Genomic DNA, 14,707 nt, shown 5'->3' with positions numbered 1-14,707 from the left:
ATCCCGTAGAATCAAGTCCTACATTTTTGTCTGTTTATTACATTACACTTGTGTATGTGATTAACACGATAGCCTTCGTATTACTTCTAAAATGGTATATGTATACATATGCATAAAAGCACTTCTGCACGTTTAGGTATAGAAAATTTGTTCTCATAAAAACACTGCAGTTGCGTGTTGGATCTCTTCTCTTGTCAAATACTCTGTGGTTGTCAGTGGGCTTAGTGTTGACCGTTTTTGGTTGTACAGGTTGTGGCGTCGAAGTGCGTGTTTAAAGATTGTTTGAAATAAAATAATTTAGCGGTTGTAAAAAGTATTAGAAAATGTCGGAAATTTCGATGTCAGAATCACCACATTTACAACAAATTAATCTTACAACTTTGAATCTTGAACAACTTACGACTTTGAAACAGCGTCTGGATCAAGAGCTAGGAGTCTTTCAAGACTCATTGCAAACGTTAAAAATTGCTCAAAGTAAATTTCAGGAGTCAGGATCGTGCCTTGATAAAATTAATCCTGCTGTCAACGGTAAGACTTTATTAGCTATAATATATATATATATCTTGTAGTATAATAGTTCTTCTCATTCCGGCATAACCATTAATTAAGGTTAAGGCACGTGAAGTTTATTTGATCTAATTTGTTCAAATAATTTTTTGCAGGCAATGAAATTCTTGTACCACTGACTGGATCAATGTATGTTACTGGGAAATTAGTTACAAATAGTGTATTAGTTGACATCGGGACCGGATATTTTGCTGAGAAGAGTGTTACTGACGCAAAAGATTATTTCGATAGAAGAGTTGCTTATGTTACAGAACAAATGGAAAAAATACAACAATTAGGTCTTAATAAAAGTAAAGTTAGAGATGCAACAGCAGATGTCATAGAAATGAAACTCCGAAGTCAAGGGTAGAAAGATGTTCCAGAGCATGCATAATATAATAAATTTTCTATGTTAAAGGTGCAAAATGTGACTTATTTACGGTTTATGCTACTACAAATCGTCACCATGATCAAATTGTATCACTTTATATTTTGTTATTAAACTTTGATAAGTATAATTACGCAGCATGTAAGAAAAGTACATTTAGATTTATAAATGTACATCATGATTTAGAATGTCATCTGTTTCACATAGTATAAAAGAATATTAGCTATTTACACATTGACATAATAGTTAATTTTGTACAGCAAGATAAATTTTAATAAATCATAATGAAATTTTATTCCATTCAATCCTGTAGTTTATTCTGGAAAAAGCAGTACACAGTAGATTTCGAATTCTCTAGCATACTTGGAACTGGGACAGTGGTTGATAATTTGACTATATTATCTCTATTTTCTTCTTTATTATCAGTTTAACTAAAGTGTGATAATTTGGGAGTTTTCAATGGGAACAGAAATGTCTTTATTTCCTACTCTCGAGAAAAAATCTAATTAACTTAATAACTCATTACTCAAAATTATTGTTATTGACTTCAAAATACTAAAAATTACCATAATTATATCTAGCTATAATTATTTCACTAATAGCCTGTTTATAGATCACAAAATATTATCACCACCTAGCGGTTGATTATTCGAGTACTGAACCTGACTTTTTTAGAATATGTAGAATTTATGTATTACATGTGTATATGATTGAATAAATGTAGTAATTTGAGGGTTAAACAAATACTTTTAAAGTAGATGTATGCTCAAAATGTTTAGGAAACTCTTCTGTAGCTTTATTATGCTAAAACAGCTTATTTATTATGGCAAATATAGTTAATAAATGATTCTCGTTGCTTTTCCTGTGAAGTATTAAAATATTAGAACTATCTCAAGATCTGAATTACCGATTTTGTAAAAAATGCTGTGATCCGACCACAGAGGAGGTTAGCGAACTCTATCTACGAGTCATCTAAGTGAAACGGTCAGCTATGCTGCTACGCCGTTAACGGGACTCCATCCGTGGTGTCATGGATGAGAATTCAGCAGTGTAGGGATAAAGGGCAGTATAGTTGGCCGACACAATGTGACCAGTATTCACAGGAAAAGGAACTACGGCTGGAGTGGGACAGGTGACGCATTTACATGAGTTATGTAAACGTATGGTGTCTCTACCGCGTGAACATTATATTTCTGAACTACGATCGCCGTGCGACGTAAAGCTTTCGTGTGATTGTAGTTCAGAATTATAATGTTCATCCTGTAGATCTGCCACATCGTTGATTCTGAAGATTCTTGCCCTCCGCTCCTTTCGTAGGTTTTTTTCCAGTGAACACTAGATGTGACCAATCATAAACGTGAGAACATCACTGGCAACCCTGCTGTACTCAGCCCGTACTTTAATAATCTGCTTATCCATGAAGTCAACAGCAACGGTGATCACGTCGTATCGATTAAGCAGTTGATTGAAGTAGGTGGTAGAGGGCAACGTAATCGCTATCCTGTGGCGCATACCACTTGACGCAGTATTTGCGACATCTACAGTCCGTTTCCTAATAAGTCAGTCTAATGCAGAACTCCCCACGTGTAAACATCATTACCAAATAAGAATAAACTTAGTTGAGGTTATACGAGCACATGCTTCAGTCATCAACTATGATTCTATAGTTCTCCAAGATCCCACGTACAGAGAATAGAATACAATATGAATCCGTCAATACCATGTGAATACGAAATAAATTTATAATACGTTATAAATAGTCTAATTTTCCCTTATATTCTATGCCAGTTGATTTTGACTGCTTCTTTATACGCGAGAGCTATACGGTAGATATTCAACACGGGCGGTGTTGTTTTGACCCTTATCGGAACATGTCGATAGCTCATTGAATTCTCATTTATAAACAATTCTTTGAGAGCTGTCACGAGATAAGATCGTATTGAGGCAGCGAGACGTAGGACCAGTTAGTTTTTCGTAAAAAAAAAATACATTTCAATACATTTTGTCGGAGTAACAGTTCGAAGAGCATCAATTTTGGTATTGCTGTTGTTATCCACTTTTGAGACCATTTTTGTTTATGACAAACTTATGTTTAGCAACACACGATTTTTAAAATTTTGCCACCGAACTTTTATAGAAAATACACTGTCATGGATGAAGTCAAATTACAACAAAATTATTCATACTACGGGAAATGAGGGGTTCCTGAGGCCATCTCAAGTAATCTTTTCCTTTGCTAAAATGCAATTCGTGGCTTTGTCAACGAATTATTAACCCTTAAGTGCTATGGACGCATATACATATGCGTCCGGTGAAAGCAAACTGTGTGAAAGATGAGCGCAAATATGCGTACGGTTAAAGTTACCAGCAGCGACAATGGACGCATATATGTGTTGTTCAATTTTTTCAATTTTCCATATAATAATATTACATATAGCTTTATGTGAGACAAATACATATGTATGTGTGTTTCTTAGTAACGGCAATAAAATGAGGTAAATCATGAAACAATTTTTGTTATATTTATTGAGTTAATTTTTTGTTCCATATTTGTCTGCTAATTTATATTGTAAATTTTACTGATTCTAAAAGATAATAAATAATTATGTTCTTTTATTATTTAATCTGCTGCAAAAGATTCCATATATATAAAGATTTAATTTAATTTTTTTCTGAAAAAGGAACCCCTCTTTTTTTAAATAATTTGGTTTTGTATGTGTTTACAGATGACTTTATATGTGTTGTAAATCGTAAAAGTGCGTTATTTAATCATATTCGATATAAATAGATGCGTATATGTCTGTATTTTGAATATTCTAAAAATTGTTATTTTGTAGAAAAAAAGACTAAAAACGTTTTATTATAGCATTTAAATTAACTTCGTTTTTAAAAAGACGGGCTAGCTTTGCTAGTTATAATAATAACTTGTTAGTTGCGTCTTCAACTATTAATTAGCAGAGCTAGCACGAACGAAAAGTATTCCGTCCACAGCGATGATAAACGCTAAGCGCGCGTAGTCTATCTAGAGCGTGTCAGCAGACTGCTTTACACTATTTTTTGAATTATGTAAATATTGCTTTTCGTTTGATTTTTATGAGCCCCTTTTGTTTTTTTTTATGAACCCCCGGCATTAAAAGGGTTAAGTCACAGCGTGAGAAAAGCCCTGGTAACCACGGCAACGGAGAGTTATTAAATACACGGTATTAGGTTGGAAACTATGACGTTGGGTAGAAATAAAAATCAAAAAGCGTTATTTTTTACATCATTTATTATTTTTAATCGAAATAATTTCTATTGGCATCTACGGCTTTCTGTCAACGATTAGGCAAATCATAAATGCCTTTTTTAAAAATAACTTCATTTTTAGAGTTAAAAAACAATTCAAATTATAATATCGTTTTGGTTATTATATTTTTTTTTCTTAAAAATAATTCATAATTACGGAAAAGGTAATAACCGGTCGGTGAGATGTTTGGTGAATATGGAGGATGTGGTCAAATTTTATATTTTAGAGAATTTAACTTATCAACAGTGATTGAAGCTTTATGTGGTCTTGCGTTATCTTGCAATAATATTACGCCGTGACGATTGGGCAATGCTGGTTGTTTTTTCACAAGTTTCTCATGCATGACATCAATTTCATGGCAATAGGTCTCCGCTGTTATGGTTTTGCCTGGTTGTATGTCCTGGCCGTGTATCCTTATCTAACCATTTGCTTGTTTTTTGCGATTGTTGTACAAAATCCAATTTTCATCACAAGTGATGATTTGGTGTAAAAACGGCAATCGTGTATTGTGAATCAACAAAGATATGCACTTACTTTTGCGGTCGACCGTCTGCAGTTCCGTCAGTTCGTGCGGTACATATGAATCCAATTCTTTTTACTTTGTTTATTGCACGCAGATGTTTCAACACAGCCGTATGACTAGTTCCTAGCTTAGTTCCAAGTTTACGAATAGTTGTGCCTGGATCGGATTCCACGGTCGTCCTCAATTCCTCATTATCAATATGGACTGGTGGTCTTCCTCGAGGCTCATTGATGATGCTCAAATTGCCAGAACGAAATTTTTGGAACCAATATCGAGCATTTTTTTCATTGGTGGATCCATCTCCGAAAGCTTGATTAATGTTTCTCGAAGCTCGAGCTGCACTATGATTCAATTTGTACTCATACAAAAAAAGTAGATGTAAATCGCGTTTTGTTTCCATCTGGTTTCGGAGAAATATAAAATAAACATGGAACACAAAGATGAACAAATTGACAAAATAATTAAGAAGAATACATTAAAAATTTATAAATAAAAATATCGAGTGTACGTTGTAATGAACCTCTGTCAGTCGCAGTTGAACGCAGACTAACCAAATCCCCCGTTTCATAGTTTCCAACCTAATATAGAGGATGTCCCGGAAATCGTAGTACAACCGAGCAGGTGGTGATTCTGGTGATAGACAAGTAGAGCAGTAAAATACACGACAAGCAAATTGTATTAAATCGTTTACAAGTTGAACGAACTTTGAAGTCGATTATCACGAAAACGGAGCTCCGGATGAAAAAATGTTATACCAAAATATTTTCTTCTTTTTTTATGTAGAATTACCCCCTGCCCGGTTGTACTACGATTTCCGGGACACCGTGTATTATACAACGCGGTAAGACAGAAATACTGCGTACAGTTTTATTTATTTTTATCTCTCATCTGTCCCAATATTTTTTCCTTTTGCAACAATCATGGTAAAAAATGATCAAATTTACCTTTTAGTATTATTATTTCCCATTTGCCATAGTGATATATAATCAAGTGATAAAAACGTGTACCTATATAAACGTAATGATGTTTATCTGATTCTGTGTTTGAATTAACTGAGGAAACCAATTACATATATACGAATAAATTATAACATGTATTCAAAAATATAAATTTACGGTAAGGGGACTAAACCATCGATTTTACAACATACGATCTATTTATTATTTACAACAACGTACCAATGTTACACAAAACGTACCATATCGTGTTTTTATTTAAATCACGTATCACACAATTTACAAAACGTTGCTCATTCGCTCGCCTTAAGTTCAGCTCGTTTAAATGGACAGCATTTAGAACTCGTTCTCAATGTTTCGCGAAATTTTGTAATTTCCCGCGTCGAAGAAGAGACGCAATTGGGAAATTTGGAAAAACCACGCGTTGGCTTGTGCGAAATGAATACACGCTTTTTATTCCCTACATTTAGAGGTCCGTTTTCAACGGCTCACGGTTACACAGTGTGTCGTTTTTTGAAACTTCACCATTCTTATTATAAACTATAATTTGATAATAACCATCTTAGTATTCGTATTAACCTTTCGATATTTACCAACTTTCTACGTCGTAGATCAAGATTACATCATTTTTTGATTTTTAAAACGTTGAACAAAAAAAAATCCGCATCATTAAACTGTGGATGTTTATGCAAATCGACATTCTCGTAGACTCATCTTCAGAAAGATTTAAAGATATACATGTATATCTCGGGAACATCGTTTCTCGACTGTAAACGGAATTTATAAGTATTATATCTTATATTGTATCTCATTTATGTTCTCATTCTAGTATATTGTGTATCATGTTCGCGTACATAACAACTGCATAAACATCCGCAATCTATCTATCACATTTTAATTCCTGTGTCGTTTGGGTTACGATTAATAAAAATTGTCCACGTAGGCTTCCGGCGCACGCAATTCAAACAATTCGACGGAACATTTCAAAATAAAACTTAGCTCGGTGAAACGTTTACTATAAAACTTTAAAAACCTCTGAAGTCCGATCTGAACCACTCGGGAACACGAAAATTGACCAGTCGACAGTTATTAAGAGGAATCATAAACTCTGTTACGAATAAAACTCTAAAACTTCGGCGTGTAACTGTAACGAATGGACACCGTAGCTTTAATCCTTGGCTATTAGAATCTCGCCTGCGAGAAAAAAATACAGTTTCGAAACTGGAATATAAAGAACTTTCGCGCAAATCTTTGCTTCACGATTCGATTCGCGTTTCGATAAGTTCTGAATAATGTGGAGTGTATTCCATCCATCTGTGAACACTTTCCAGTCATTTAACCTTTTCATTAGATTTAGTATAAACAGTTCCTTCATTATATTTTTCTTTTTCTTTGGTAAAATGAATGATGAATGGTTCATTATTTATTAGATCCAGAGAAGAATAAAATAATAGAATTCCTCTGCTTTGTAGTCAATAACAAGCAGATTTTTTGTATTTAACTATTAAATACCAAATATTATGTAATTATAGAATCGGTGATCCAATGACTGGAAACTGTTGCATACCACTATGTTTCACTTAAATACAACATAACGCAACTGACTTACGTTGGTCAGCCGAAAAGATGGACGGATGGCTGCCATTATACCGGATGGTTCACTTTCTGTTCTTCTATCGTTAAGTTAAGAACGAGTCTGGACGATTTGCTTTCGAATTTGAATGCGAACCCTGCCTCACCATATTTTTGATTGCACTTTACCGACCGAAAACAGTATACACGAAGATCACGATTTAGACTACAAACTATCAAGCACCTGTTGTTCTTTTCTCGAATCGTTTACTTAAAACACATTGCTACAATAACTTTTAATCGCCAACATACTGATGCCATGATCAATTTAATCATAGAAGTGGAAATTTAAGAAGACCGAAAACTAAGCACACTTCTGACATTATAGATCAACTTGTTTGCAACATACATAAACGTCGAAAGGTCCACGATCTTGTGTTTAGAAAGGAAAATTTTTGTAATACTTTGTCATCGACCAGAGAATAAGGGTCAGTTTGATGATTCAAGAAGCGATGATGAGAATGTTAAGAAGTGGCGATACAAATTATCTCCATCGTTTGCTGATTTGTATCATATTAGTGCACGTTTAGTTACGAAGATAAGGATAATGATCCTTAAACTTTTGAACGGCAGTGTATGCTAAAAATGACTAGAACAGGGCAGGTAGGCAATGTCAAGGGAAAATTAAATAGCCACAAGATAGCAATGATTTTGTCCGAAGAACAACAAGTATTGACTACACATCCAAAACCGTTACCCAGCATATCTTTCTCTGTGAACACACATGCGACATCGTCGACGACCCGTAATCGGCCAGTGTACGCGCAAAAGTTACACATAAATATTACTTATTCATATTATACGCATGTACACACATATTCTGTACGCGTGTTCTCACCTATGCAATGGACAAGTCGTATGTGCGTGCGTCGCGCCCAAGCACATCTCTATACAGGGTTTTTCGAAAGGTCTATGACATCACGAATCGAAGATGCAGTTGAGCTCGAGATAATTATTCTATTGTAGGTGAAACTTCGTACGGTTTACTTACAACCTATCCACACGTACGAGCTATACAATATTGATCTACATTTTATGAAATAGTAGTCTGCACATCGGAACCACTTGTGTTACGTTCAGCCGAGATGACCCAATAATCAATCTCTAATTAACTTTCATACCGAAATAATGACTTTGATTTATACCGATTACGGGAGTATTTTTACGAAATTTAAGAACATTTCGAATACAATCACGAAGATGCATGAATATTTTCAGAGATGATATTATAAAAAATAGCAACAAGAAAGATCTTCTTTCCTTAATTTTTCTTAGGAACCAGATAGGATGTCATTGCATTGAGCAGAAACTTGTCTCTTGTAGCTTGCTCGCCGTTGAAAGCAACAAAATCACTGTCTATGATCACGATGTACAAGTCACCCAGTAAACTGCTACTTTGTGGATCGCTTCATTCTCGGACATTTCTCTACATTTAACACACTATTACCATCCTCGACACGCGATGCAATACACTTTCTGTGACCCCATTTATAAGTACATTTGCAAAGGGTGTTTAAAACGTACGCAGCTTGCGTATGAAATCTCTCACTTCCTGGACAGCCTGTACAACTTACAACAAACATAATTTGTTAACATACAATAAATCGTATCTTTGTTTGGCACATTTCGTCAACTATAGGATCCGTACAGTATACCTGTTTAGGTATTAATACACACGCGTCTGTATACTTGTCACCGAGTATACTCGTGTGCATGTATAAATATACTATATATCAACTCGTTTTAATCTCTAATAGTCATAGACTACTTACAAATATTCCACCGGGGGTAACAACAGTGCGTATGTACTTTATGCCATGTACAGAGTCTGAAAAGTTCGTCCAGTAACTTTGCTCATAGGTTCTGTGAATGAACATTCACGATAATTGTACGCGAACATAGTAAAATGAAGCCTTTTGTAAGCACCAAAGGGTTGAAACTAATACAATTCTGAGAATCCAGAAAAATTGATTCGTTTGTAATTGAAGTATCCATAAATGACTGCATCAATAGAAGAGATAGCACCAATACAATTTAAAGGTAATAACAAACTTGTCTGGCACCCTATATGTATATAGTTACAGGGTGATTAAAAAAATGGACTACAAATCAAGACATTTTGAAAATGAATTAAATATATTGCTGGTAAAAGTTATTAAAGCTTTGGTTTTCGTTCAAATATATTTTATAAAGAAGCTCGTTAATAGTTTCCACAGAGTACATAATAAAAACGGATAAGTTATACAACAAATCGAAACACAGATTTTTGAAATCAAAATTAGCAGTGCCTCTATAGAGAATAAGTTTTTGAGGAGGCAAAAGCCACTGAAAAATGCACCATCGTCCACACCGTATTTCTTTGATGGTCGTTGGCCCATTTTCTAAAATCACCTTGTATATGTATTTACATCGAACATTACTTTCCACGTTATTCCATGAAGTACGTCATCGATCCTCTGTCTACCTCTAAAAAATGATAAGAGGAACGCAACAATTTGTTATTGTTAATATGTATGTATACATATATATATATATTTATATATTTAGATCTATACGTTTGTGTCGTTAAAACGTCACGCGCTTCGCCGAACAGGGAATAGGCTTGGCAAGCGTGGGAGTTGCACTCTCGTAAGTTCAAGTATCTGTCGCGATCATCTCTTTGATCCATTCCTTGTTGCTTCGGGACAAACTTCGTCGTATCAGAGAAATGTTCAAGTGTTTCGCGGTTTCTCACGTTGAATGGAAACTCTAGGACGATTGAAATCATCGATCGGGGAATGTTAAGGATATTGCGAGTAGTTCATTCTACAGATTAACGATCCTTAAATATCTAAACGAGCGTCTGATGGAGACGGCAGCGAACGATATTGATTCAAACACGAAAGGGAAAATAACTTGTTTAAACTAGATGTTGACTGAGAATTAGCAACAGTTCTTGCTGTCATTCACAGTTCTTCTACAAGGGAATATTTTTCTTCGCATTAATTTTGTTTAATATGGTAATGCTCCTACGCAATAAAATTTTTGTATGTATCAGAATTTTATCCTGCTTACATTTAAGCTGTGAAATCAAGATTCTCCAGGAATGAAACCTTAGATTTGAACCGAAGATTGTAGATCGGTGTTCTGTGTTTCGAGTGACATTGTACCCGGTTATGGTTTCCGGTCTGTGATCGCGGTAAGAATCGGAAACTTACGAAACAGACATTCAAAGAACAGATCGTCATCAGTCGTGTATCGCCGAAAGTGCAACTCCGTGGACCCATTCAGAAAATCCGGCCTGCAGTCGGAATTTGTATTATTCTTTTCTTTTTAATAATATCTTTGATAGGATTTCTTCAATCTCTTTTTTTTTCATTTTATTTCGTTTAAATAAATATATCCACGAACAAGGCACTGCTCGACAGGGAGGAGTCACGTCGTTGATGGATGTTGACCGCGTGAAGGGATGCTTTCAACGACTATAGTGTGAGTTTCGTTTAAAGTGATCATCGAGCTTCTTCAAGCCGTTTCATATAGCGAAACGTCGGTTAAAAAGTGGTCGGGGATACGTTTTAGAATATACCTGCGAGTTGAATCGATTCGAAGTACAATCAAGAGTATCTTCTCCCCCGCTTTTCGGGAACGCAGTAACGACCATTCTTGGAGAGAAAGCACCGTTTCTCGAATTGGAGGGAGTCTCGTTTAAACACCGTCTCAGTTTCACTTGTTTCTTTCGAATAAGTTGGCGAATTTTCGTTCGACGTTGTCGTCGTTGTTAAAATTATGTAAAGTAGATTGGAGTCATTGATTGTTCATTGACACACATGCGAGAGTTGGTGGCTGTAGTAATAACGGTAGTACGGTTCTTTTGTGACGATGTTGCTGTAAAATTAATAACGACTTGATTCGGCAGCAGCTTCGCTGTAAATGGAGAGTCTGACAGTATATATTTGATAAAGGGAGGTCCGCACGATTATCCCCAAGAACAAACTGCGAATGTTAATTGCTCTTTTCGCCCTGATAGAAGCTGAGGACGGAGGTTAAAGTGTGCTAAATACTTGCAACCTTTCAACATTATGGTTTTTTTAACAAATTTACGTGTACCTGCGGAATTTTTAGGAATCAGAAAAATCTTTAGTCGATTAATAACAATGTAATCCATTACAAATAATAAATATACTTTCTAAAGAACGAAACAAATGATTCTGTGTCGATTATTAGTAGAATATGCGGTATAACTATATTAGTACTACGAAAAACATAAACCTCTATGATGTAAAGTACTTGGATTACATCTCAAAGGAGGGGTTTAAACAAATTGCTATCAAATTTGCCCATACGCTCGGTCTGGACTTCTGCCAGAGCGAAAGCAGGCAAACGTCGTCACAGAGAGTGTTTCGCCCACCGGCAGGTCGGCATGCGTTATAAAGGGAAGCACTTGGTCCTTTTCTGTGCAACGGTTGATCGGCAGTCGACCTTCGAACCTAGGGTGAAACTCTCCGGCTTAACTGTTTCCTCGACGGAAATCTTTCCGAGTCGTTTCTTCATTCGGAAAGGTGTTGATCTCGGGGATATGATCTCGTACAGATCGCTCGTTCTCCCCTGCACCTGAACCCTACCTTTTGGACTGTTCACCTTTTGATCTATAGGAATGGCAATGTCAACTTCCGCGTAATGGTTCGATTCGGTGTTGTTGGCGATATCCTTCTCTAGATCGTTACTGCGTTTACTCGATTCGACCTCTTTCTCTAGATCATTACTGCGTTCGTTCGTTTCAACCTCATCACTGGGACTGTTAAAAACATCCGATGAACAGCTCTTCGTGTCGCAGTTTAACGCTAAATCGGAGTAATCCGCCATTTCTTCGATCCCCGAAGGTAAATCTCTGGTGGAGGCCAAGGAAATGGCTCTAGCTTCTGGCTTCTGAGATTTCTCCTCGTCAGCGTAGTCCAACGAGAGACACTTCTTCTCGAACAGAGCTGGTCCAGGAACCTTCACGCTAGTCTCATCTTTGTTCGGTTTCTCTTTTACCTCTTTCTTAGCGTCTTCATGTTTCTCGTCCAAATAGCTTTCTTCTGTTCTTCCCAACGAATTCAACACTCGCGACGGACGCCGAATGCTGTTCTCCCTCTCAACGGACAAACAGAATTCCTTGTCGGTCAACAGAATGCGTCTGGGTTGTCGAACTGGTGTTTTATCGAGCTCTAAATCCTTCTCCTGCGACGGAGTTCTCAGCTGACTTTTCACCTTCCTCAATTCCGTCAACAAGTCCATGGTCTCTTGAGAAGGCTCGTGAATGATTCGTCGCTTCGGACGCCTAACAGGTGCGTTGTTATCTTCTTGATCGCTGGGATGATCGATACCTTGTTGTTTTTTCAGCACCGACCTCACGGTACTTCGAACGCTCTCGTTTCTTCCCTCCCAGGCCGACCCCGCCTCCGCATCTTTTGTTGGTGACCCTGGAACCTCCGATTTCTCATCCGTTTCCACCTTAGCATCCTTCAAGTCTTCGTCACGAGTTTCCATCGCCAAGTCGGTCTTTGATCTTTCGTGTTGTCTCAAGATCGTGCACTGAATGTTTCCACGAGTACGGCGTTTGAAGTCTGCATACGTTTCGATCGGAGCTTCGTGGCGCTCGAACTTGTCTTGTAGTTGTTTGAACGTCTCCTTGCTGTATTCTGGGCTAACACGGTGGGCCAGCGAGTCCGCTGACGACGCTTCCCTGCTCTTCTCGATCTGATCTTTCGCTTGATAGCTCGAAGTGGCTCGATCCTTCGACAAGAGATTGTCGGACGAAATGCCTCGTCTCTCGAACTGTGCTTGTTTATTCAACTTCGTCCCGTTTTCTTCGCTTTTCCCATTTCTGTCCACTATGTCCTCGAAAGTTTGCCTCCTAATCTTCATTGGGGAGTATACGCCCCTCTGCGAGGAGCCAGGCCGTGAGGTATCCGTACGATCCGACGAGACGTTCGAGATCGGTCGTTTCGTTGGCGAGTTGGGGACACTGTCTCCATCTTGAGAACTGCTGGTGGTTTTATAATGCGTAGGCGTTCTCGGTGTCGTCGCGTCTTTCTTCGGCTGATATTTCTTCTTCGGCGAACTCCCCCAGCTGTTGGGTTCCTTGTCCGATCCGAAGCTCGTGTTACAGAAGATGATCTCCTCGCTAGTCGTTACACGACACTTCAATAACTCGGCACCGTTCAGCGTTTTCTCCTTCGCATCCGACTTTGGTGTCTCTTCGACCATCGTTTCGAGAGGCAGAGAACTCGGCCCTGAATCCAGCACGTCGTCCAAGGATGCACCACGCATCGGATCTCTATTATCTTTGACTTGAAGAGTTGATTCTAGGTCTTCGGTCTCGAAAGAGTACATTTTCAAGAGAGGACCCTTACCAGACCGTTTCCTCTCAACCGCGAACTGTTCAACCGTAGTCACCGACTTATGCTCCTTCAGCGTCTTTAACCCCATCGCAATCTTCTTTCCCTCGTCCTTGAGCGTCTCGCTTCTGGTCACCGTCTTCTTGTCGTGTCTCGGTGTTTCGAAGATGAACTTGTCCAAGGTCTTCGAAGAGCCGATCTTATCCAGGAAAGGTCTCTCCATAGCTTCGCTTGGCCCTATCTTCTTCAAGTAAGGCTTGCCGATAATCTTTGGTGCAATCATCGCGAGGAACGGTTTGTCCTCCGTCTTCGATATCCCGATTTTCTTCAGGAATGGTCGTTTCTTGTCCTTGTCCTGCGACCGTGTCTCGAAAGAACGGTCGCTGAGACGATCGTTGCTGTAATTAGAAGAGTTGTCGCTACTCTTCGAGCGTGCTCGCTTGTTCCTCGGATGCGGGGTCAACGGGGTTCTCGGTGTGAGGGACGGACTGAGCTCCTGGTTGGGACAGGTCTCGTCCAGCAATGCGATCGCCTCTTGCAGGTCCATGTAGGCCTTCCTGGGCGCAGCGTTGGCCAACGACGGCCGTGGTAACTCGCTTTCAATGCTACTATTCCTGGTCGAGACCATGTCCTGTTTACTGTTGCTGGGCTCAACATCGGTGTATAGGCAAGAGGGATACGAGCCATGATGGCCCGCAGGCCCCGGCGAGGAGTCGATCGTCGGGTAGTCCTCGAGGAACCAGGACGTTACGTCGAGGTCTTCCGGTCTCGCTGCTGAACTTTGCAATGGAACGATCTTGCTGATGGCACCCTTGCCGCCCGAGGACGACGACGGTTGATCAATACGCGTGACGCTCGACGTCGTCACGTCGGAGATCTCGATCGGCGTGCTGGTCAATGCTCTACGGTACCTGGTGCACGTCGCAAAATACGGCGGCGCCGGTCTGGCAGTCTCCACGATCACGCGACCTTGGGCACAAGGCACCATCGGCTCGCCATCAGCCGGCGCCTCCTCCG

At 38.6% G+C, this 14,707-nt stretch overlaps 2 protein-coding genes across 2 annotated transcripts; one reads left to right on the top strand and one right to left on the bottom strand.

The window, feature by feature from the left end:
• The first annotated feature begins 98 nt into the window (after window positions 1–98).
• On the top strand, window positions 99–1,239 carry LOC144468963 (prefoldin subunit 5-like). The gene is made up of 2 exons (XM_078178790.1): window positions 99–528; window positions 663–1,239. Exons 1-2 carry the CDS (start codon window positions 324–326, stop codon window positions 914–916), a joined length of 459 nt encoding a protein of 152 aa, XP_078034916.1. The 5' UTR covers window positions 99–323; the 3' UTR covers window positions 917–1,239.
• A 4,649-nt stretch (window positions 1,240–5,888) lies between these two features.
• On the bottom strand, window positions 5,889–14,690 carry LOC144468752 (uncharacterized). Its single transcript, XM_078178445.1, has one exon. The coding sequence runs from the start codon at window positions 14,676–14,678 to the stop codon at window positions 11,736–11,738; it is 2,943 nt and encodes a 980-aa protein (XP_078034571.1). The 5' UTR covers window positions 14,679–14,690; the 3' UTR covers window positions 5,889–11,735.
• Between the last annotated feature and the right edge of the window lie 17 nt (window positions 14,691–14,707).

Source organism: Augochlora pura, chromosome 4 (assembly GCF_028453695.1).
Source record: "Augochlora pura isolate Apur16 chromosome 4, APUR_v2.2.1, whole genome shotgun sequence".
Taxonomy (NCBI): Eukaryota; Metazoa; Arthropoda; class Insecta; order Hymenoptera; family Halictidae; genus Augochlora; species Augochlora pura.
The sequence above is the reverse complement of the archived record's forward strand: the minus strand, read 5'-3'. Positions and strand labels throughout refer to the sequence as shown.

Bases quoted from the DNA above. Each gene is read 5' to 3' on its own strand.
- LOC144468963 (XM_078178790.1), top strand. From the start codon at position 324: ATGTCGGAAATTTCGATGTCAGAATCACCACATTTACAACAAATTAAT. The intron at 529-662 runs GTAAGACTTTAT...AATTTTTTGCAG, and splicing joins AATTAATCCTGCTGTCAACG to GCAATGAAATTCTTGTACCA.
- LOC144468752 (XM_078178445.1), bottom strand. From the start codon at position 14,678: ATGGTGCCTTGTGCCCAAGGTCGCGTGATCGTGGAGACTGCCAGACCG.